Source organism: Jatropha curcas, chromosome 6, assembly GCF_041381405.1.
Source record: "Jatropha curcas cultivar XTBG-Jc1 chromosome 6, XTBG_Jcur_1.0, whole genome shotgun sequence".
In the NCBI taxonomy this organism is placed as follows: Eukaryota; Viridiplantae; Streptophyta; class Magnoliopsida; order Malpighiales; family Euphorbiaceae; genus Jatropha; species Jatropha curcas.
Window position 1 is genome coordinate 1874471 of NC_143156.1, and position 24595 is coordinate 1899065.

A 24595-nucleotide genomic window follows, 5' to 3' on the forward strand; every position below is an offset into this window, starting at 1 on the left:
TTAATCCCTACCACCTCTTTCATTTAGTTGTGTCGTTCAGCAAAACCATGTCGTTTCTCCGTGATGAGATTGTCCCAATTCTAGCCATCACGTTCAATGTCGTTCGATATACTCTAATTTGCTGCTTTCTCTAAACGACTGGCCAATGATCGTTCTCCTGATTAAGTATTACAGCCTTACAAGGAGACTAGCACAATATTAACACAATGGGCCATCAAGAGAAGCCCATCAAGATTCATCAATGGCCCAATACGAAGAAAGAGTGCTTTGTATTTCGTTCCAATTATAAAAAAAAAAAAGAAATTTTTAAGATAAAAAAGAAAAAAATTTGTATTTTTTTTTATAAAGAGATAACTCCATTTTAGCTTTTCTTTGACTGAAAATTATTAAGCTTTTTCAATTATTAAAATTATGATGAAGTGCATCAACTAGAAAATATGGGGATAAAAACTCCATTCAACTTCAACTTGATTCAAAAAAAAAAAAAAAAAAAATCATTTAACAGAAATTAATTTTAAAAAAATTCATAGAAAATTAATATGTATCTAATAGAATTCGCATATTTAATAGGTAATAAGAGCATTTTCATCCATTACAATTTAATTATATTAATTTTTGAACATCAAAATTTATATTTCAAATTTTATTTTAGAAAAAAGAATTTCTATGTAAAAATTAAAATTTGTTTAACAATTTTTTAAAAAATAATAAAAAAGTTAAGAATATCCAAAATTTTATACCATTGAAACCTAGTTTTATGAATGAAAATCTCAGCAATATTGGCGAATAACACTGTGTTATCTTATGTGTCATTGTCTAACCGGACAAATATTTAAAAAAAAAAAAAAGAAAAGAAAAAGTCTTTTTTAATTAAATTTTTTTTGAGAAAATTAAATTTGTTTTTTAAATCAAAACGAAATCATTTTTTTTATTTTTCATTTTTTATTTTTAATCAATTAGGGGTTTAGTCATTAGGTAAGGACCTTCAAATTCATCGCCACTGCCCGATTTCAAGTACGGACTATTTTCCAATCGTCTATTGACTCTATTTTCTTATATGCTGGGTCTCATTCCGTTGGAAAATTTATTGTTTAGGGTTTTGATTTTGGTACCTTTACTCATCGTTTTTAGGGATTTGAAAATTAGTTTCTTCAAAGGGTCGCCAAGGTTGAATCTTTGATGTGATTTGTTTCGAGACAGGTATTTCTGCTATTTTTCACTTCAGGTCCTCATTCCGATAACTTTTGCAAATGTCTCTAAGCTTTGTTGGATTCTGGAATTTCATTGTGGAACTGAACTTCGAAGTCATATTTCTTTTTATATGCTTATAGTACGTAAGAAAAGCTTTAGCTTTGTGGAAATTTGATGTTATCAATCATTAAGGGTTCTATTAATTGATTAGAATTGAAATTCTATGAATCTTTTGCTTACGTCTGTAGTTCAAAATATGTTCTTCTGAGCTGTTACTGTTTATAGTCTAAGATTTGAAACTTAATTCTTGTCTACTTGGATTATTATTATTGTTATTATTTTTTAATTACTTGGCAACAGACTGAAGTGATGAAATTACTGTTTGAAACCTTTTGATTTTGCAGGGCATTTTTTTAGTTGGCTCTTGAAGCTTGATATTGAGCAAATATCTTCTGGAGTCCAAATACTTGAATATATTCAAGTCTATTGAAAATGCCTAGGGATTTGTCACGATCAAGGTCAAGGTCTCCCTCATATAGGCGAAGGCGTTCGCCATCGCCAGTGGGACATAGGCATAGCAGGAGGAGCCGAAGGGACAGGAGCCGATCTCCATATTCATCCTACTCTTACAGCAGCAGGTGATCCCGTTTATGTTCTTGCTATTTAGTTGATGTATTTAATTCTCGAGGAAGTGTAAGAAAGACTGACGGCTTTTTTTTTTTTTTTTATTACCGATTGGAAATACAAATTTTTCAAGTTGATTTGTACGCATCTTATCCTTCTTGATTGATCTTTTTGGTGCTTATCTAACCAATCCTTTGTTTTTTACCACGTGATCTATATGGTTTTGCTTAAGAGTTTTATGTTGGATGGCATCTCATTTTAATTACTGAAAATGTGAAGCTAAATAACTTGAATGCCAACTCAAGGCATGATGATGCAAAAGCACAAATGGGGAACATTGCCTTAGTTATTTGATGAATGAATGTTTTTCCTTTCATTTTTAATCTTGTTTATGTAAAAATGTTTTTCAAGTTATTTTGTTTCAGGTTAGCAAAGTGGAAGTTTTTCATAGGGTAATTAGATATGCATTCTAATATTATTCTGGTGTAACCCTATTTCATATGTCAAAGTTCACCTGGCAATTTAGTTAGAGCATTCCACTGAAAGCAGCTTTGAATTGGATTCTATATCAAGTTGCTATTTGGCTTCTTTGTTTTCTTCTTTCAGTGGATGGAAATGGATAATTTGGTTGTTTAATCAAGTATCTTTATGCAAATTTTCAGTTCAGAAAGACTTCTTATATGGGTGCCATGAGTATTTTCTAGATGCATAGGAGTCAATATTTGACAACCCTCATGCGAATACTCAAGCCTTTATTTCATCTGAAATTTTTATAGTTATGTTTGTAAACAAATAGTCAATGTCACTATCTCAGTGGGGGCATCTGCTTTTTGAGGAATTGCCATTTACATGGAGAAGTTGAATGGAAACAAAATATAATTTTTTGGGGGAGAAAAGTGCAAAGGGTGCCATAGTTTTCATGCTAAGAAAATTTTAAAAACTTGTTTCTTCTCATCGAGTGGGATGGGAAATGAGCAGGTGATGGGTGCCGATCGGTGTCCTTTTGTTGCTCGATTCTGATATTACTTTCTTCATATGATAAAAGATGGAGCACACAATGGTTATTCTTAACAATGAATGAGGTAACTGTATATGCTTCTATTTTAATTGTGGTAAATGGTGAGAGGATTCCCAAGTTATTGTGTACACTAGTGATTCATTCTGCTTGCTGTTGTTGCTCATAATTTCTTTTGTATCATACAGAAGGAGAAGTCGTTCTGTTTCTCCACGCCGACGCAAAAGTCGTTCTCCAACACCAAGACGTCGTAAAAGTCGTTCTCCAACTCCAAGGCGTTATAAGAAACAAAGGAGTAGGAGTTCCTCATTGACTCCCACTCATAAATCCTCTAGTCCAAGTCTTGGGTTAGTGGAACGCAAAATTGTTAGTGAAAAATTGAGAAAAGAAGAAGAAGAAGAGAAGAAGAGGTAAATCAATCACTGTAAATTTCAGTTCAGAACATTGTCATGTTTCTAAGTCCTTTCATTAGGTCGAGCTTTATATTTTAAAATGAGCTTTGTTTCATTAATTTTTGGCTTTAATTATGGAAGATTTTACTTAGTTGGAGAATCTGTACTCTGGGATTGCTTTATTGCTAGCTCTTAAGTTATTAAGTTTTAGTTAAAGGACAGAGAATACTAGTGTTGAGCAGTGTTGTGCTAGGGCTATGTTGAATTATTAAGCTATGGCCTACCCTGTTGAAATAAAAGCCTTTATACATGATTGGAGAGGAAGAAAGCATATAATTCTGGTCCAAATTGATAAAAAACCAATTAGGGGGCAGGTAAACATAGAACTTGAGTTAAAAGATGGAGTTTCTGCTGTTAATAGCGTTAGCTTGGCCATTTTCTGAGAGAAAATAATGAGAAGATTAGTTAATTGTGATTGCCACTAGCTTCTTATAAGTTTTCGACATGCTAGTATACTTTTGTTCCACCCGTTCTCCCTCCTGAAAGAAAAAACATGCAACATAATGTTTTCTAGTTATTATTTTCTGCCACTGTTGTCTGCTTTATCAATAATATTGCTGCATCATTTCCCTATTTGGATACTAGTAAGGCTGGACTTGGAGAAAGATACTTCGATGTTCAATTAATTTCATTGGAGGCATATCTTCCTCAAATAATGAGTTATTTAAATGCTAGTTTCCTTCTCATCCTCATGTCTAGAAATGCTTGAAGACTTTATTACTTCTTTAGGAATCAAAACATAATGAACTAGAGTTCATGCATTATTTTTCTGTCCCTTGAATCTAACCTCCTGCCTACATTAGGGCCAAGAAAACCCATTTATTATCAATATATTTCATATATTGAGAATTTCTATTTATTAAATCCCTTGCTGATCTGTTATAATCTTTAGTGCTGCATGTTTTATTGTTTATGCATTACGTGGATAAAGGTTAGCAAACTAACTCTATAGGGATTCTGACATGGTTCAAGTCTTATAACTGCTTCAGGTGGCAGTTATGAGGTCCTTTAAAAGCTTCCATTGCCAGTTAAGCATAGCCTGTTTCCTAACCCATTTACTTCAAAGGGTTTTGTTTGACGTCTGAGTTTCAAGGGTGGGCTGCGAGAATGTGGTTCTGGGTAGAAAGGACATACACTTCCCAACTACAGGGCACTTTTGATTTATGGACCTTCAAAGAGTTGCGTTGGTCACAAATGACCCTGCTCAATAAAACAAGTCACCAAATTTCCTCTGCACCATGGGTCTAACCTTGTACTTCACTTGTTGGCAAAAACTTCCTCAATTCATCTTATTTGCTCTCTTGTATAATACCCGATCTACATTTATTACATTGATTTTCAGTTACAACACTAAAGAAATGATCTGGCAACCAGAAATAACTAAAGTGCCTTCTGTTATTATAATGTTTAAAATTGTATTCAACTTGATTGTCCCTAATTTTGTTAGCATTTACTGAGTATGTTGAAAAGGTTTCTGCTTTGACTTTGGTTGGTTTGTGCCTGTCTGACTTCAAATTCAACTTGCCTTGCATCACTAGCACTGTGCTTTCTCCTCATTTAAATGTTTTCTAAGCGTGAAATTACTGAAATTTATCATTGCGTTAGCACCATTAACCACAAACATTTTTACCTAAAAAAGAACAACATAGAAATTTGCTTGTTACAAATTGTATTTTGGTGCAAGGATTAAACTATTTCGATGATTAGTTTTAAAGCTGCAGCAGGTTACTTGACATTCTTCTCCACAGGCTTTTCTGAAGGAAGATACTGCTATAGTTCAACTTGTTATATTTGATGATGAAATTGGGTGCTTCGTTTATCTACTGTTCACCAGTTTTGATACTCATTTGTTTGGATCAGGATTCGGTTAGAGGTATGCTGTAGTTCATCGTGATGCATAAGTATAATTGTAGTACCTTTTGTCACCTGAAGGTTAGTTTACAATTTACTATAGTTAACAATAAGTGGAGTGAGAGTTGAAAAAATATATAATGAAAAAGAAAGGGAGCTTGAATGTCATATGTTGTTTTAGTTTTACTTTTATGTGGATCTGAAGACGTTTGAAAATGACGGCAATTTCCACACCTCTGTAAGTGGCCATTTTCTGGATTAATTTGTTTCATTTATTCTCAGGCGCCAGCAGGAAGCTGAACTGAAACTGATAGAAGAAGAGACAGCAAAGCGGGTAGAAGAAGCTATTCAGAGGAAAGTTGAAGAGAGCTTGAATTCAGAGGAGATCAAGCTGGAAATTCAGAGACGTTTGGAGGAGGGAAGGAAAAGACTTCACGAGGAAGTGGCCATTCAGCTTGAGAAAGAAAAAGAAGCTGCTCTTATTGAGGCCAGGAGAAAAGAGGTAATAACCTTATATGAATAAAGTACTGTACAACCGTTGAAATATGGATTGTTGTATGATTTTATCGCTTTACTTTATATACTGCTTGTGTTTCATCTCTTTCAACCTCTCTTTGCTTCCATGGATGTAAGAAGCTGTTAAGTGAAGTAACTCGCAGATTCTACTAGTCTCTGTTAATTTTTGTTCTTGATTTTTATTAATATGCAGGAACAAGCTCGAAAAGAGAAAGAAGAGCTGGAAAAAATGCTTGAAGAAAACCGGAGGAGGGTGGAAGAATCACAGAGAAAGGAAGCTTTAGAACAGCAGCGGAGAGAGGAGGAACGATATCGAGAACTAGAAGAGCTCCAAAGACAGAAGGAGGAAGCAATGAGAAGGAAAAGACAGCAAGAGGAGGAAGAACGTGTAAACCAGATAAAATTGTTGGGAAAGAACAAGTCTCGGCCGAAGTTGTCTTTCGCAATCACAAAATGAATACTTGAGCAGAAAGATCTAAATTCATTATATTTACATGTTGGACTTCATTTTCCTGTTTGCATTTGTAATTTGAAGATTTTGCAATGGTTAATACTGTTTATGGTGTTTGAGTGTACCCCATAGGATTATCAAAGCATGGTTTTGATGGGCCAGGGAAGTCAGTGAACTTTGCTTCTTGGGTTCTCGATATGCCTCATTTTTGCTTTAATGGGTTGTGAAATTCAGTCCTGGAAGGTTTCCTTTTCATTACTTTCTTTTTTTTCAATGTCCTAGAACCATCCTGAAAATTTCAATTTGGAAGTCAGCTGGTTCTGACGGAAAAGACACTTGGAGTTATATAACTGGGAATAGTAACATTGCGAATTACATAACTGGAAATAGTTCTTTTCTTGAATTAAAGCTACTGGCTTTGCGAAAAGAACACTGTGAGTTAAGAATAGTTTTTTTTTTTTTTTTTTAATCAAATTTATTGAGAGAATTCAATTTTAAAATTTTTCGGTCTGTATAGTAGTGAAGAGACCAAATTAGATTACACAGTGATCGGTTTGTCCATATTTTGAAAAACTGAAATGGCTTTCCTATCCAGAAAAAAGAAAAAAAAAAAAAAAAAGAAAGAGTCAACTCTAAGGAGTCAAAGTGGAAATTTAGAATGAAAAGAAGAGCCAACACAACCCAACCCACACGAGTTGTCCTGCGCACTTCTCTCTCTGGCTCTGCCATATTATCTGACTGACACATCTATTTACCCCCGTCCCGGTAACCCCGCCCTCCTCTTCTCCTTTCATCATTAACACATGATTGCTTCCTGTGGGTCCCACTCCCTTCAAAATCAATCCACCTTGATTCTGCCACGTTTCACCACTCCAAGTGGGGCCCTCTCTTTTCTCCTCAAAAGAAAAACACAAACAATGACAGTTCGTCCGGTGCATTAAACTCAAGCACGTGGTACTAGTGGTTACCCTCACCATACGGCGTACGATGTGGGCGAATCTGCACCGTCCGATCAAGGCGCGTGAGTTCCAATGCACCAATTTTTTTTTTTTTCCTAAAAAAATTTATTTATATCAGGGGTTGGGTTTGTTGAGTGGGGGCTGTCAAGTATTAAATAGGCATATAGATTCACGCGCCTAATTAATTGTATCACTCTTCAAGAGTTCCTCAAATTTCATGTTCTATTAAATGTAAATTCATTTATTTATTTTTTAATATTTAAAGTATTCAAATTTAAATATATTATCAAATTATATATGCTAGTTTGTCTTACTATGCCATTTAAAATGATTAAAAAAATTAGATTTCAATTTAATTTCTGAATTTATTTAAAATAATTAACATTTTTATTCAATTTAGCAGCTAATTAGTTATTGTATTTATAAAAATTTAAGACTACAGTTGGGATCAAGCTATTTATTAAAAAATTAATTGAATTTGAGGAAAATGGTATATAAAAATATATTATATCCCCGTTTCCTTAAATGATGAATTTGAATTCATAAATATATATTATTTTGAATATTTTAAAATTAACTTATACTATTGGATTAATGCATATGAAATGTATGATGTTTTCATAGATTTTAAACTTTTATTCAGAAGTATTGAAAAATTTTAATATGGTGTTTTTAGTAGAGAATAAGAAGGAGAAAAGTCAATCATATTAAATTGAATTAATTTATTAATTTTTAGAAATTTAAAAACAAATTCAAGGATTAAATTGATTTAAAAAATTCATTTGACCTTTTTAATAATTTCAAACAAGTTCAAATTTAATCTTTTTCATCCAAGTAAATAAGTTTAGAAGCGGAATCCACATTTATTCTTATCACTACGAAAGAATAGTATAAATAACAAAATTTCTTGTTGGGTAAAAATCTATCAAGCAATTCTTTCTTTTTTCTCAATTCATATATGAAATTATTTTTTTTTTTGGTATTATTACGCGTGACTGTCCACTATTAAATTCTAATATTAAAAAGATCGTTGGTTGAATTCAAACGTGACATATCACTTAATCTATCTCTTTTCTTTACGGATATAATTTTTTTAAAAAAAATTTGGAAAGTCTAATGCGTTGGAATAGCTACACAAGTAGTTCTTCTTTTTGAATAACATTCACTGAATTGGTAAAAATTTTAGCAGTGAAGATGATTGAATTTAAGACCTTTCACTCCTCACATTTTCTAGACCCGTGAAGAGAAAAAAATATGGGTATAAAATTCATTAATTACTCCTGGACACTCATGTATAACCTGACACCAGCAGCTGATGAAGTCTAAATGACAGGCATTAGCAAGTAATAGACAGTCAAGTGAGATGAAAATTGAAAAAACACGTTTCATGTGGGTGCGTACGGTGCCTACGGTTCAAGTTAGCTTTATAGTGAAAAAAAAAAAAAAAGAAAAAAAGAAAAAACAGTTTCAGTAAATGCATAATTAAGGACCCTGCTGCTGCTGCCTCTCTTCTACTCAGCATAGGAGAGCGTTAGATTTTCGTCGAGCTATGATTTGAAGTAATATTTTTTTCATAATTTTTAATATAAACATACACTAATTTTTAATTTATGAACTAAAAATTAAAAACCAGTAATTTTTTTGTGCTTGTCACTAAAGACATTCTTTTTAATTTATTTATTTAAATCGATGAAATTTAAGTGTTTTATTAGAAAAGATAACGTTATTTGTGTCTTTGAATATAAATAAAGCTGAGTAAAACTCAATTCATTTAAAGATGAGAGCGGATATAAATTTTAAAAATAAAATTTAACTCGCCCAATATCGCTCCATTTATTTTATTTTTTATGTTATTCTTTTGTATTTTCTAAAGAATAACATCATAACTTCCTTTTAGACAAAAAAAGAAATTGATGCATGAAATTAATTTTATCACTCAAAAAATTAAAATTAATTAACTAATGTTTTAGACAAAAAAAGAAATTGATGCTAACTAATCAAAACAACTGACAGTCATACGTATAGATTCCATAAATAAGCATGAACCCTAGAATCTCACTCAAAAAATAACAATAAAAATAAAAACTAGGAATGTGATATATCATATACCTTATGATATTTTTATACAAAGAAATTTACCAATTAACTTGTTTCTTTTATATAGAAATTTTACCTCAAATGGAAATTTTAGAAAAGATGCCAAATAAAAAGGTCTAAAATGCCTTTATTTGGATTCTGTTATCCGCGTGAAAATTGCTCACGGAACAAAAAAAAGTGACAGACAAAAAAAGGAATGACATTAAATATACTTATATTTCCAAAATATGATTAGACGTCTATTTTTCTATATGGTTTTTCTATCGTATGCTCGACTTAATGGTTCAAGCACATAGCCTTTTTTGCTAGGTAAAAAATTTAAATCTAGCAGTTGAAAAGTTATGACTATGTCTTGAGAATGTGTAGGCGAATTGGTTAAAATATTATTGAGATCAAATAAAAATGATGAATTCATGATGCAAGAAGTATTGTTCCCTTCTTTCTCTTGTCCTTCTTTTGTTATATTTATATGCATATATTAATTAAAAATGTTCAAGAGTACGTAAACGAGGGAAATTCAAAATTTTAAATGGGAAAAATGAATTTGGGAAACTTTGAATTTTTAAGATATCGATTCTATTATCTCACCCCCTTCCCTCAATTTTCGGTTGGAAATGCCCCCTAATTAATGAGCCGTTAGGAGTTTATTGGCTCTCTCTCAATTAAGAGGCTAATTAATATCGTTTAGGAGTAAAGTAGGTATAAAAAAAAGAAAATTATTCGGTTAAATTGTTTAGACAAAAAAAAAAAAACTTAATAGAGAAAAATACTTATTTAGACTGAATCCATATCTCTACCTATGAACCAAACCAATAAAAATAATTTTTTTTCTTAAAATTATTCATACTTTATTCTTTTTATTTTAATATAGTCGGAAATCCCGTCATTTTAACAAAGATTTCTATTTTAATTAATTTAGTACAGGCAAGTTAATTTCTTCGCATATAATATGTAAATATATATCCAATATTCCTATATCTAGTGGAAGTAAAGTTCACGCGCTAGGTCAATGTGTGGGCCTTTGTAGAATGTCATATCATCGAACAATAATCTTCTACTCCTGTTTTCTTTATAAAAACCAAGGGAGCTAGCTAGGGTTTTCCAAGGTGTAAAAAAAAAAAGAAAATGAAAGTCTCTCTTTGTCTCTGTCCTTCTACCACCTACACAGATTAGGGTTTTAGGTTTCTAGCAAGAAAGAAAAAAAGAAATCCCTTAAAGGTTGTTTTTGAAGGGAATGTTGGCTAGAATACCAGCCCTTGTTCCCCTTAATATAAACTACCATCTCTTTCTGCTTGTTGGCCATGAGAGGTTAAGGTTGATGGGAATGTTGTTTGGCTCGAGGTGATATAGGTTTTGATTATTATCTTTGAAATTTAAAGATACATAGCCCTATATAATCTCGGACCAGGCTTCATTCCCGTCAACCAACCCTTTCTTGATTTTCTGATCTAAATCTCTCCCTTCTCCTTCAGGTAATGGAAAATTTATCTCTCTCTCTCTCTCTCTCTCTCTCCTTTTCTTTTAATTAATTGTAATTTAAAGAATTGTTTATCTGTTAAATTAATAAACTAATCCCATAATTTAAAAAATGATTCCAAATATTGGTATAGTAGTTGAGTTTTTGTAACTCCTTTCTTAATCTTTCTGAGAAAGTGTGTTTGTTTGGACTTTGCATGGAGTCATTGTCTTTATCACTTGTCAAAAATGCTAACAAACAAGACCAGAAGATGCCTCTGACTAATTTCTGTTTTACCTTTTTGAGTTGACCATAGTTTTGGTTTCACTTTTCATAAAATCTCCATTCTCTCTCTCTCTCTCTCTCTCTCTCTCTCTCTCTCTCCAAACATTCACAGAAGAAAGAAAGAAAGAGACAGAAATGGAAAAAGGTAATAAAGAATCTATGATATGACATGGAGATGAGTTGATTTGAGTATTAACACTTAATGGGTAATGATTCTTATTAATCTTTTCCTAATTGAGGTGTTTTTCTGTTTGCTTATAATGGGTTAAGTGATTGTTTTTTTTTTTTTTTACTAGAAAAAGATGGAAAAGAAAAAGTTCTTTTGAACCCAAGAAAAAAAAAAAGCTTGAATCTTTGTGCACCAAAAGTCTAGTTTTTCCAAAGTTTTGTAAACTGTGAACAATATACCTACATTTTCTAGACTGTTTTTGTTTGGTTTTAGATTGTAATTATTACCTAATTATTTTCATTCTCATTTCATGCATCACTCTAATTACACAAACACCATTTTCTCGGTAAACAATCAGAAATACTCTTTTTATAATTAAAAGTTTGTAAATCGGTTTGATGCATGAATGACCTATCCGTCACGGGTAGGTAAATCATTCCCTAAAATATTACTTTTAACATGAAACTTTTGCTATTGGTCTAGTTAGAATTAGCTCAGGAATACCAGTCTTGAATCAAATCAGAATCGGTACTCTAGATTGGTTTCGATCTCTTCCTTTAAGGTTTTGAGACTGAAATTGGCATGCAACGGTTGGATTGATTCTACTAATTTACTTCCATCTCAAATCGGTAGGTTAAGAGTTTGGTTTGGATCCCTTACTTTAAGGTTTTGAGGTTGAAATTGGTATGAAATGCGGTTGGATTTGATTCTACTGATTTACTTTGATCTCAAATTAAAAAAAAATGTTAAAAATGGCTGAATAGGAATCAAGAATTCAACCTACAGGTCTTTTATGGAGACTTGGACATTGGCAGAACTGAGATCAAATTAAAACCTTAGGAATTGCTAGAAGTAAAAGGATAGAATGCTAGAAGCAAGGATCTCGGTCTTAATGACGAGAGAATTTCGAACATTAATTACAAGATTAATTGATCATTTGTCCAAAAATTATTTTTATTTATTTGAACTGGTCCATGTAACGCTCAATCAATTCTATTAATTCTATGAATTATGTCTATCAAAAATCAATTTAGGCCTCGGTTTCATCTCTATGTTCTATGTTGTTTTATTAAATCAAAAATTTTTAATTTCAATAAAGTGACCAACTGTACTTGATTGATAAGAAAGGAGAAATGATACTAGTTGGATATCTCAATGGATTATGTCATTATTTTGCTCTATAAATATAAGTTGATATGACTAAGTGGCATTAATAAATTGTAATTGAAAGATTAAAAGGTTTGATGATGGAGTTAGATTCAAGAAATATTTTGTGGTGGATTCTTCAAAAAAGCAGAAATGCCAATGGAAGTAATGGAAAAGTTTTAATAAATTTGACTCGATCATTATCCCTGTTGAGGTCAAGATACCTTTTTTAGCTTGGATGTAACAATTAAGTTGTATTATTTGATATTTGCAGCTTATTTATTCTTCTCTTAATACGTGATATCTAAATCTATTTTGTTCTGTTGTACGGAGCTTTTGATACGTATTTTCACTTATCAAACTCAAATGTAATTTTGGATGTGTAGAGGAAGCCTCTGACTTGGATTTAATTTTTTGAATTTAATAAGTTTTTCCTAATTTTATAATTTAATAAAATAAAATATGAATTGGTGATATGAAAAAAAAAAAATGTAAGGTTACGATCCATTATGAGAACTCTATTAAAAAGAATCAAAATAAATGGATAATTTCTTTTTTAATTCAATTCTTTACAGACAAGTACAAGATAGCACTCATTCTAACATATATAAAACTTCAACTTTTAACCGCCAAAATGTCCCAAGCTTAACAGTTGATATTATTACAATAACTTAATCCTATGAGCTTTACAAGTATGAAAGCACTAGCTAAGCATCAACCATCTCATTGCTTTGGCTTTTTTTTCTTTTTTTTTTTTTATTTTCTCTTTCCATAAATATCTTTATACTCTTTCCGGAAATGCGATTAATCTCGTTTTGAGATTTTCTTTCCATAAATACTTTTTATTGTCGGCTATGTATCTTACCATTTAAACCACTCCTTATGACTTAGATTGATCGGTTTATTATTCTGCTAAAATATGTTAATTAAGATGTATCCAATAGTAGTGTTTGAAAGTGCAATTAGTTTGGTAACATCTAGTTATTTTATAGTAATGGGAGTCAACTTCTTAGTTGTGGGTAATATTTTTTTGTTTGCTTTTTGTCTTTCTTAGAAACAGGAAACTCCTGAACTGAAATGAGGTGTGGGTGATGAGTTGGGTAATACAAAAGTAACCGATAAATTTAATATGGTTTGTTTTGGAGAAAGCATTAATTTTTAAATTCATGGCACTGAAGCTGATGAGACAAGTGCATTGCAAGTTTCAAAATTTTAAATTACTACTACTATACTCAAATGTCAACTATACATCTTCCCAATAAATAATAAAAAAAATTAAAAAATAAAAAGAAAAAATTTGGATTTTACGTGGATGGTACAATTCTCTCTTTATTACTATTATTTTCCCTCTTTTTGAAGACTAGCTTGCATGAAAAGACCAGCTTCCAAGCTTGCATTTCATGGAGTATTTCCTTCTAGATTTTGAAGTGATTTAGAATAATAGAATAATCTCACTTTTCAAACCATGGCAAACTCTTTACAAGTACATTCTGAAAACAAATAGAACCTTAGAAGTTTTTTTTTTTTTTTTTTTTTTTGGACTGTTCATTTGTATATCCATGATAGAAATAATTGCTTACAAAGAATAATTTTTCACCATAACAAAAGAAAAGCTAAAAATGTTGTCATTACAGGCATTGACCTGATGCTTACATTTCATGAGCTGATATTACTATACAAATGGAAAATTGGGTACACATTTATTCAGTGATCAAACCATTTACAAACAAATGACAGTAAAAGAATTTCGTATTGAAATACGCACAAAAAAGAAGAAAAGAAAAAGGAAATACATATAGAAATTTAATTTTTATGACAAGAAGAAAGAAATGAAAGGAAAACCCTTTCTCTACATATAAAAATGGCAATGAAGGTGAAAAATGAAAACCTAATTAAGTTCTTTTTATGGTTGCTCTGGGAAAACTTTCTGCAAGAACTTGAGGAATCGATCTGCATAAAACTTGGGTTCGACAGCAGAAATAGATAGAGGGTCACACTTCAATGACTTGCATGCATGCTCAACTTTCTTTGTCACATTGTATTCCTGCAATATATCAATTATGCCCATGTAGAGGACAACATCATAGACCTCAAAAAGTTCAACCTCCATTGAATCGACCTCCACCCCAAGTTTACGAATAGCTTGAGCTGGCATGTTTACTCCTAACTGCACTCGCAACCTGAGCAAGGACGATTCACCAGCAGTGCAATGAAAAATGGAAACAAATAACAATATCTCGGACTGTGAAAAAGTACTAGCAAAGAGCAACTTGTGTATAAACCAAAATAACAAAGGACCACCGCATTCAGCAGTTCAATCCAAACCCAACTTGTGTATAAACCAAAATCCAAAACCCCCTATCATTAGTGAGTTTCTCAGTCTATTGCATCAAAATTAAAATTAAGCAGGTTACCTTCCAGTGCCAGGCAGTAAGAGATCAACTTCCTTTGCGCCAACAGAATATGCTCTCAATGTATTCCCCCTTATGTGGGGACCTGGTGCTGTGTTGACAAAGCTGGGTTCATGAGTAACTAGGATCAGGCCCGTCGGTGGAATCAGGGGCTCCCCTTGTGAATTTACACCTAGTGAAAAACAATACATGAGCTTCAGAATATTCAAACAAGAAGAAATTTTTCAAGGACATTAAGGACAGAGGAAACATAGACTATCTAGAACACATGTTAAATCATGAATGCACATGATCTTGAAGAAAGAAGGCTAGAGAAATAAATCTCTCCTTAATTCAACAAAGTCCCGAAGTGAAATTAATGTGACAAATGAATATGGAATACCTCTTTTGTGAAAAATACATTCCATACAGTGGTTGGAAGTAGTTAAATTTATTACAAATAAACAATTACATGCATGCAATGCAGGATATTAGAAACCAAAAAAGGACAATTTAGCAATTCAATGAATTACATGAGACATCAGAAAACTATAAAGGTAATCATACACAGTCATTTAACGCTCAGCTGAGTTTCTAAATGAAAAATATAACCAGTTCATGGAATAAAATATTATTTGTAACGAAGAGATACCTACCATCAATAGAAGGTGAATTCTCATTATCAGGCACTGAGCCGTCAGATTCTAATAATGTCTTCAACTGCTCAGGTGCTCTAAAATGTAATCCCAAGAGAAGGCTATAATCAATTATTTGTTGAGATTGTAAGAACATGCAGTCTTCAGAAAGTTGTCTGCACAAAAAAGAAAATATTTCTACATATAATTAGAAGGTAAAAGGACTTCAACAAACAGTCAATTATGAGAAGAGGGGGTAGGCTATTTTTATCAATTCATTTGGTTTCATATTCCAAATCAATTTCAAACAAATAGCTATAGTTTATTAGCGAAAAAAACTTCATTACAAACACTCAAAAGAGAGGCTGCAGGGTTGGAAAAGGAGGAAGGAATGCATGAAACTAAAGAAATAAACAAGCAGGCTTCTTCCTCTTCGATCTCAATCTAAAATTTACACTATGTTTGGGAAGGAGAGGAAAGAAAATAAAACAGGAGAGAAAATAAGGGAGGAAAAGAAGGAAGGATAGTATTGTTTATTTTCCTTCTTTACTTTCCACCCTATGTTTGGATTGGAAGGAAAATAAGATGAGGAAAGAAAATATTATTACTAGAGATTTACAATTTTACCCTTAATAAAAGAATGAAAATAATAATAACTTAAGAGAGCAATTGTGTAAAAAAAGAAGAGAAACTTGCACAATGAAAATTAAAATAGTTCAAACCGAACACTAGGATATGCACAAGTATTGCAAATACATATAAATTATTTTATATTATAGTTTATCAAAAGTCATTTGAAACATAAAGAAAAGCAACAAAGATATCATGACTATTGGGGGCAGTTTTTTAATTTCTGCCAAAATAGTCAGATTCTCCTCAAGAATTGCCAAATTCTCTGTTTTGGAGAGATTAAAAAGTGGTAGGCGCGAATGGAATTTGATATAAATTTTCCTTCCACTTTTAGTTTCTCTCATGTTTCCAAACAAGGTAAAGTAACCTTCCGTGGTTATTTTCTTCCCATATTTTCTTTCCTTCCCATTTCTCCTACTTTCCAAACAGGCCGTTAAGGACCACTTCCCGTAAACTCTACAAAGCAAATCGGATGAACAACTTAATTGTTTTTGGATTTATAGGATATTAATTGATGCATAGATCAAATAACTTGTTTACTTTTAGATTCCTGTCCAGCTTGCAATTTGACACTGTAAAAGAATTACTACTTGATGCCACCGATACAGCTAATCCTATTTAACTGGGTTCTTTCTCCCGAAATACATAAAACAGATATAGGAGAAGTCTAATGTGCAGATAGGAGAAGAACAAAAAAGAGTGGTACTGATGTCTGGTATCACGGGTTAGAAGGTAAGAGAAATCTTATGGGGGATAATCTTTATATTGTACCACCTCCTTGTGATCAAGAAGATTAAGAATGACGATTGTACAACCTCCTTGTAATCAAGCTTAATTCTGGGATGTCTAAAGTTTGAAAATATCAAAGCCATTTGCACATGCCAAACTTGAGTATTAGGCTGCTAAAGAAAAGTGCAGTTTGATCTGAGCTTATGCATAAGATGTGGAAAGGTGTGCCAATTTTGGAATCTGTGAAAAATTCATTTCCACCATCTTAATTTTCCAGTAACTTGTGTCAATATTTCTGAAAAATATAAGGAGGAATAGAAATTTTGCAGATGCTAAATATTGCATTCAAATATATATAATTATGAAAAGGCATTGAAAAAGGAAAAACAAGCTGAGAACTAATTCTTTAGCTAAAAAATGGTAAATACCATAAATCAAATGAGTGTAGGGAGTGATAGCGTTATCAAAATCAAATGCTATAACTAATTTCTACAAAATAGATGCCCTCTGCAATTCTAATAATTCTATTCCAGCGACAATAGGATAATTGCTTCATGGGTTTATTTGACAGTATAACACAAGCCTTAGCCTTTGGCATCTTCCATTAAGATTTATCAATTAAGTAATCTTGTAAACCAAACTGAGCACAATATTATAAATACATAATACAAGATCAAATAAGGAACTTACTTGAAGAGGGACTCTCGCAACATTTTGTCCATATGAAATTCATAATTTAGATCACAATCTTTCAATGTGGTGTTCTCTTTAATTTTATCTTTATCTGTAAATCTTCCATAAGTTGACCCCTTCAAATCATAGCGTCTATGAATTCTTAGTTCTGTGCAAAACATATTCCCCATGACCACAAAACGTACCTATTAAAAAAAAAAAACAAATAAAGACCACAAACCTCACCAACCATAAGTAATATGGAGAGTAGAAAGTAGTGCAGGGAAATAAGACAACTCAAATACCTTTCTTCCACCTCTTAATTTTATTCGGTGAACCCCGAAAAACTTTGTTATCAGAGTATTTTCATGCTTGCCTACATAATGATAATAGTTGGGCAGCATCCTGAGAAAGAACTACAGAAAAGAGAAGGCATGAATGGATATTTATTCATTTGCCCATATCATATTTTTTTGGCAAGCACAATACAAATAATTATATTAGGAAATAAATGACTCAAAAACTCATTTTGGGAAAACATATTAACAAATCTTGCTATTCTTTCTTTCAGATTTTAGTAAAAGCTAAAGTGTATTTAGATAATTATGAATGTTGTTATCTCCAGCTAGTTTCTGCACATATACATTTTTATTTCTTATTTTCAATCATATGAAAGCAATTTTCTTGATATAAAATTGAAAATCAGGATGAATACCTGTAGCAATAGTGAGATATCTTGCTATAAAGTTGTGCATAATCAAATAGGAATTGGTTGCTTTCTCTTTTTCCCAGGAGGGTTAGGATGTATAGTCAATTTGAAGGACGAAGATTATTCGAATTTTAAAACCGACATAAACACATACTAGAACCCACTAAAACAATAAGTTGAAAAGATCTTGCGTCACGTGATAAAATGGCATGTCTCCAGTGGCTAAGTCATTAAAATTGATCAGTTTTAGCATTAGTGAACTCATCAGTTAGTATTTTGCTAAAAGAGTTTCTCTGGGTTCAAACCTTCAGTTCAGATTTCTTCAATGTTTTAATCACAAATCTGTCATCATGAGAAAGATAGAAGATGCTGCCACTTTTTCCTGGAGAAGAAAGCTCCCTCAAACCATCGTCTCCACAAATTGACATCATGTACTCAGCTGCATCTAATTTGAACATCTCCCTTAGATTCCTGAAATTATGAATCCATACATTTTGCATAGTTATAAAGAAAAAGAAGCCATATGTGCAAAATTACTCAATCCCCAGAACTTATATGTGAGGGTTTGTAAATTTGCATGACCGAAGTAATTGAAATGCGTATGGAACAAAAATATAAATCAAGTACAAACAACATACTAACTAGAATACAACCATGAATAGAAATTTAAATCACACACACACTTTTGGCAAATTTTATTATGTAACAAAACAGACAAATAATTGACTTAGAAAAAACTGATAAGCGTGAAAATAAACTAAATCCTCTCAGCATCAAAATTTAAAATTTGGCATCAAGAAGCAAGCACCTGGACAATCAAACTCATAGAAGACTGGAAGTTAATTTCACCAACCACAAGGAAGGAGAAGAAAAAGGAGACATGAGTGAAAGAAAGAGGCATAGAATTATGCATACCATGTAGCCTATCTCTTCCATCATACAAGTATTTACATATGGCTGACAACTAGACAAGGCAAAAGTCAGAAGCTATAATATTCGTATAAGAGGAAGAAAACATAAAAGCTCCCATCTATCACAATAATCATGCACCTGCCAAAATCATGGCATCAAATTCTCTCATTACCATTGCAACAAAAATATCCTGAGCAACCCCCCAAAAAAAACGCCTCCTTTTATTTCAATTTTGGCACTATCATTGTAATTTTCATTTGCGTGATTATGACTGCAGCATTCACAACATCTGTAGGCAATTTAGTTAGGAAGTACAATAACCTGCATGTGTAGCCTTTGACAAACAAAAGCAAACCCAATTGGCAAAAAGAATTGCACTTTTATTTCTTTACAATGTTGCTAATGCAAAATATTATTCTTTGTCAATTTCTTTTTCATTTGAAAAAATTGATAAATTTTATTTACCAACTGATGCAAATATATAGTTTTTATTTGCAAAAGGAAAAGAATTGTTAAAAAAATATTACCTATCAGCATAGCAAATAAATATTATGCAGGATCCTAAGTACATCACCACACTCCTGTCCTAGATTTGCCACAATAGTTGCCAATATCAAACTCAAGGGCGTTTTGGCAAAAATTGATAAAGCAAGCAAGTACACAATCTTTTTTCAATCACTTGGTCTTTAACAAACTGGGGTTGTCTTAAAAAGGTCCTATAAAACAAGAAAATCAAATTTATCAATCATTGGGGAACTGTATAGTATCTATATATGGACACTTCTAGAATTCTGATCAGTAACCCAGCCACTTTGCCTGACTCAGTAAGACCTGCTTTGGACTGGTAAACTCAAATTTTAATCTATCATGGTATCTGAACAAAAGCTTTATGCATCATCACTTTCTCAACTAGGGAATAGAACAGAATAATTTCCATCATTTACAGCAGGTAGAAATTTGGTATCAGATTGAAAAACTCAGAACTGTCTGCAACTGACTATTGCCAGAAGATGGAGCTGTGTACCATCTCAATGTTAATCAATAGAATATATGTTAGAAATGATTGATAAATACCTGAAGACCATAGGGCAATAATCTTTCCAATAGAAGTCGATAGAATAATGCGGAGGTGTGAACTGAGAACCCTTTCTGGGAAAATACATCCTTATCCTAGCTCGATCTCCAAAATCAGAGCCTCGAACTTCACGCATTGGCACTGGTGTGATCTTGCCAACAGTATACCTGTGAACTTCAAAATCAATTATTTAAAATGCAGAGAACTTTAAGAAACAAGCTAAAAGGACACATACCAAAAAGAGATGTTAACGAGCCAAAAACCAAGGAGGTAAAATATAATCTAGTCCATTTAGAAAAAGATGAAATGGAAGTATAATATCGTATCATAAGATAGTTATACAGTTCATTGAACCGAAGCTGAAATAAGAGTGAAAACTTATCATATGATGGAGTGTTTGTTAAGGGAAAAGAATGCTATTGTATATATAAATGACAAGTGTAACCTTTTTTTTTTTTTTTTAGAAATTACCAAATGTAACTTCAGATATCATTTGAGTGTTGAGGGACCTATTTTGCCGATCTTTTTGGTTTACCAACAAAATACCTTGTTGACTGCCAACAAACAAACAAGCACTATTTACAAGTTAACAAGTATCAGTGCAAGTAACTGAATAACAAAGTATAATATACTACCTATGTTATTTGGCTTACCAACTAGACACCTGGCAATGCCAACAACCAAACTAACATTATTTTTAAAGTTATCAAATATCAGTTGGAATAAAATGTATATTATACAAGATAGATGGCAAAGAGCTCTGTAATGTGCCTGAATGGCACGACTATTATGAATGAAATGGTCAGATAGTCTAAATACCTATCAGCTCATCGTGTTTGACTAATTTAACAGGAGATAATAGACTTCAAGAAAGAGAAACATTTAACATATATTTCACGCACAAAGCAGGGTAAATTCTTTCACAAAGTGTTGATGCAGTCAGTTCTGGTGCATTTTGGCCAAGTGGCAATATTGTGAAAAGTACATTACATCAATAACCAAATAACAAATAAATAATAACCATAGTTTAATGAGTGATTACCTTCAAAACAGTTATTATTCACCCAGAAAAGAAAAGGAACAAAAACAAGGAAGAGTGAAAAAAAAGTAAATGATACAAGAGTAGGGGGAGAAATGGGTTTCTATCCATTTACCTGATGCCAAGTTGCAGATTAAGCATTAGATAATAGCTCTGATGGCCTCCAAAAATGCCCACACACGACATATTTTCTGCTTCTTTCACATGAAATTTATTTTTCTGCTTAGCTTTGCGTGATGGTTCTGTATTTCTGATTCTCTCTTTGATCAGAACTCCTTGCATGTATTCTCTTTCATAAACTACAGTATTTCTAACCTGCACCTCTGCTTCATCAGAGGCACGGGAAATTACAGATGATGGTTCACGAGATATTAATTCTCTGGCCGAATCAAAGGCACTCCGATGCTCGTCTAGTGAGGCAGTTCTGTGTGATATTCTACCCGAATTTCTTATCATTCCACTAATTGAAATTTTCTCAGAAACACTGCGCATGACACTTGGTCTTGCAGCTGTATCCCTGCCTTGTTCTGAATTCAATGATGAACTATGAGACAATGAACTCCTTCCACTGTCATCATAACCTGTAGAAGTACTCCACCTCCTTAAGGATGGAAGTTTAGTTCCAGCAGGGTAGAATGTTCCTTTCCCATCCTTTAGGCCCTTACTCCACGTCCCAAAGTAATAACCCCCATCTGCAAACCTATAAACTCCAGAACCATGTCTCAACCCATTTAACCAGCATCCATCAAAGAGATCACCATTTGCCCATTTCATAACTCCTCTTCCACACATTTTTCCACTTTTCCAGTTCCCAATGTATGTATTTCCACTATTCCAAGAGTATGTACCACAACCTTCATGCACTCCTTCTTTCCAGGAACCATCATAAACATCAGAATTAGAATACTGCTTCCTCCCTAGCCCATGCTGTATATTCATCCTCCAGGCACCTTTATATTCAGAACCATCATTTCCAACGAAAGCACCAATTCCATGAAGGTAAGTGCCAGAAAAATCACCTTCATAGTTTGCTCCTGACGGCCAAAATATGTGTCCTTTTCCTGTCATTTTACCTTCTTCCCAATCGCCCTCATAGACTGTTCCATCTGTCCATGTATACTTGCCTTTCCCATGAGGAAGTACTCCCTTAAGGTCACCAATATAGACATCTCCATTTGATAAGACATTCTTATTATCATCCCTGGCAAGATACATACATATATGTGTAAAAAAAATGTTAAAATCATATATTGTTGCATGTAATGAAATGGTAGAAATCTAAAGAAAGATTTGTCAGACAAGTATAGTACCCTTCAGTATCTTCCATGTTCAGTAACTGCTGTAAGACCACCATTTGTGGTTTTGGCTCTGAAACTAAAATAAAGCTAATGATATTAAATAAAAGATAATTTCAACAAGATGCCTTCAACTTCAACTGCTCATATCCATATCCCAAAAAATTCAATTTGCATGCCACCACTAATTATTAAAAAGGTAGAATCTTCTTATGTCAAATAGCTATTGGATTCCTCATCCTTCTTTATTCAAAAGAGAAAAAGAAAAGGCTATTCTCACAATTAAATGGAACTTCTTGGATCACAGTAACAATTCCTTATCAGATTCTATTCCAGAAGGCAAATTTGCAGTAATTGGGTATCACAGATACCTCTGAATTTATCTAGTTGGCAAATAATAAACCATGAACCAATTGCAACAAATATAATATCTTTCAGTTCCAACAAATAATATCTTACATTTGTACCTTTATTTTATTTTTTATTTTTTGCCCTCAACTATGAACGAAACTACCAATTGAAATTAAAAGGCAAAGCCCCAGAAAGAGGCCAACTTGAACATATCCTCCCCATAGCATGTTAATGACCCAATTCAATACTTACATCAATATAAACCAAATGAAAACTAAAAATTAACAGTAGAAGGAAAACCCATTACTAACCAATCATTTCAATGTTACAAAAGAATTAAACTTCAACGTCAAATGAAACAATTACTAACCGATCAACGCACAATTTAGGTACAAGCACCAGAAAGTCACCTGAGGCAGATTAGAAAATACAATCCATCTCCCAAGCAAGTGAGCTCAAATAAGAAGAAAAACCCTTCTTATCTCCTTCTATGTGCCTCACTCATGAACCAAGATTTAATGAAACAATGAATATCCCAAAGTTTAAGGCAAAAGAGAGGGAGCAACCGAGAAACAAGGGCAGGGAAAAGAGAGAAGAAACAAAAAAAGGGTCTATTTGTTGTTTCCTTCTGAAAATTCCTGCGCCTCCAGATCCTCTGGTGGAATTGACATTTCACCTCTCTCTATAAAAACGAAAAGGAAAAAAAAAAGAAACAAAAATTCAATCTTTTTATTTTACAAGATCTCTCTCTAGTGTCAGTTGCCCATGCATGAAGTTCCCTTTCACTTTCACCTCCAACTGAAAAGACAAGAAGAGCATCACCTGCTCTCAAGAATATTGCCACGTGTCCTTCCCACAATAGAAAGTTCCCACGTACCAAAGTCAGGAAGAAAATATTAGGGAGAATGGGAAGGAAAAGAAGATGGAAAATGTTTGAAATGTTTTGGATATTGACCACCTTATTATATATTCTTTTTGCGTTAACAGGATTTATTTTGGAATCATCATTTTTATAATATAAATTTTGGTAGTATCTAAATTTTAATATTTCTTATAAAAAAAATATTCATTTCTCTTTATTCAAATATAATTAAGATTTAGAATAAAATAATTATATAAAATTTCTTGTAAATTCATTTATAAATTTTACGTCATACTTTTTACAAAAAAAACCTTTATTGTTTATATATTTTTAGAGAATTATCATTAATACAATTACTAAAATTGTAATACTTAGAGTTTATTTATAATACGATGAGCATTTAGTGGAGTTCGATTCAAACTGATATTTTAAAATGAAATAAATTGAAAGTAAAAGTCAAATAAAATTAATTATTCTACAACCAATTAATCAAATTCAATTGACAAAATTCAATTTTTAGATATTTTGTTCAAATCATATTTTTTTTAGGTGTAATAAAAATCAAATAAAAAAAATTCAATGTTTATATTAAATCGAAAATTGAATTAAGTATGTTAAAATCAAGTTAAACCGAATCAATTTCGCTTAGAACGATTTTACCCGAATCTATATCTAACCCTAATTTTGAAGTTGGCAATTTAATCCTGATTAAAATTTAATTAATCAAAAAAGACTAATCAATTGTAAAAATAATCAGTTAATCTCGTGGATCTCACCTGAGGATTTGATTAATATATAAGGGTCCCAGATAGGTTCGGAGATGATTGGATGATAGGGAAGCGAAAAGCGTGCTCTGAGCTGTACCTGATTATTTATTTATTTATTTTCTGAAGGAACGTATTTCTGTGGTATTAGTACTATTATTTTTGAAATTATAATAATATGATAAATAAATAGATTAAAATTAAAAAGGAGTAGAATAAATAAATAAATAAAAAAGAAAAGAAAGGCATAAATGGGGGAAGAGGTGGGGCTGTTGTCCGTTGCGTGTATCAAGCTACAGCACACATCGCTTTTGAATTCT

The 24595-nt window shown here is 32.3% G+C and overlaps 2 protein-coding genes across 6 annotated transcripts; one reads left to right on the plus strand and one right to left on the minus strand.

Annotated features, from left to right (window-relative positions):
* The first annotated feature begins 933 nt into the window (after positions 1–933).
* On the plus strand, positions 934–6355 carry LOC105633367 (arginine/glutamate-rich 1 protein). 2 transcript variants are annotated; one of them, XM_012215954.4, is made up of 6 exons: positions 934–1014; positions 1132–1200; positions 1596–1829; positions 3019–3240; positions 5416–5635; positions 5843–6355. In XM_012215954.4, the coding sequence occupies exons 3-6, from the start codon at positions 1684–1686 to the stop codon at positions 6104–6106; spliced, it is 852 nt and encodes a 283-aa protein (XP_012071344.1). In that variant the 5' UTR covers positions 934–1014; positions 1132–1200; positions 1596–1683; the 3' UTR covers positions 6107–6355. The 2 variants fall into 2 exon arrangements, with proteins under 2 accessions (XP_012071344.1, XP_012071346.1); XM_012215956.4 differs by lacking the exons at positions 934–1014; positions 1132–1200; positions 1596–1829 and adding an exon at positions 1844–2897.
* Positions 6356–13893: 7538 nt separating this feature from the next.
* Positions 13894–23561, minus strand: LOC105633365 (phosphatidylinositol 4-phosphate 5-kinase 8). Of its 4 annotated transcripts, none has more exons than XM_012215951.4 (10): positions 23060–23561; positions 22314–22371; positions 21119–22204; positions 19964–20131; positions 18283–18448; positions 17574–17684; positions 17287–17474; positions 15259–15413; positions 14627–14795; positions 13894–14392 (listed from the first exon to the last, which is right to left on the minus strand). In XM_012215951.4, exons 2-10 carry the CDS (start codon positions 22355–22357, stop codon positions 14116–14118), a joined length of 2364 nt encoding a protein of 787 aa, XP_012071341.1. In that variant the 5' UTR covers positions 22358–22371; positions 23060–23561; the 3' UTR covers positions 13894–14115. The 4 variants fall into 4 exon arrangements, with proteins under 4 accessions (XP_012071341.1, XP_012071339.1, XP_020534673.1 ...); XM_012215949.4 differs by having other exon boundaries at positions 22314–22377; XM_020679014.3 differs by having other exon boundaries at positions 23020–23561.
* Between the last annotated feature and the right edge of the window lie 1034 nt (positions 23562–24595).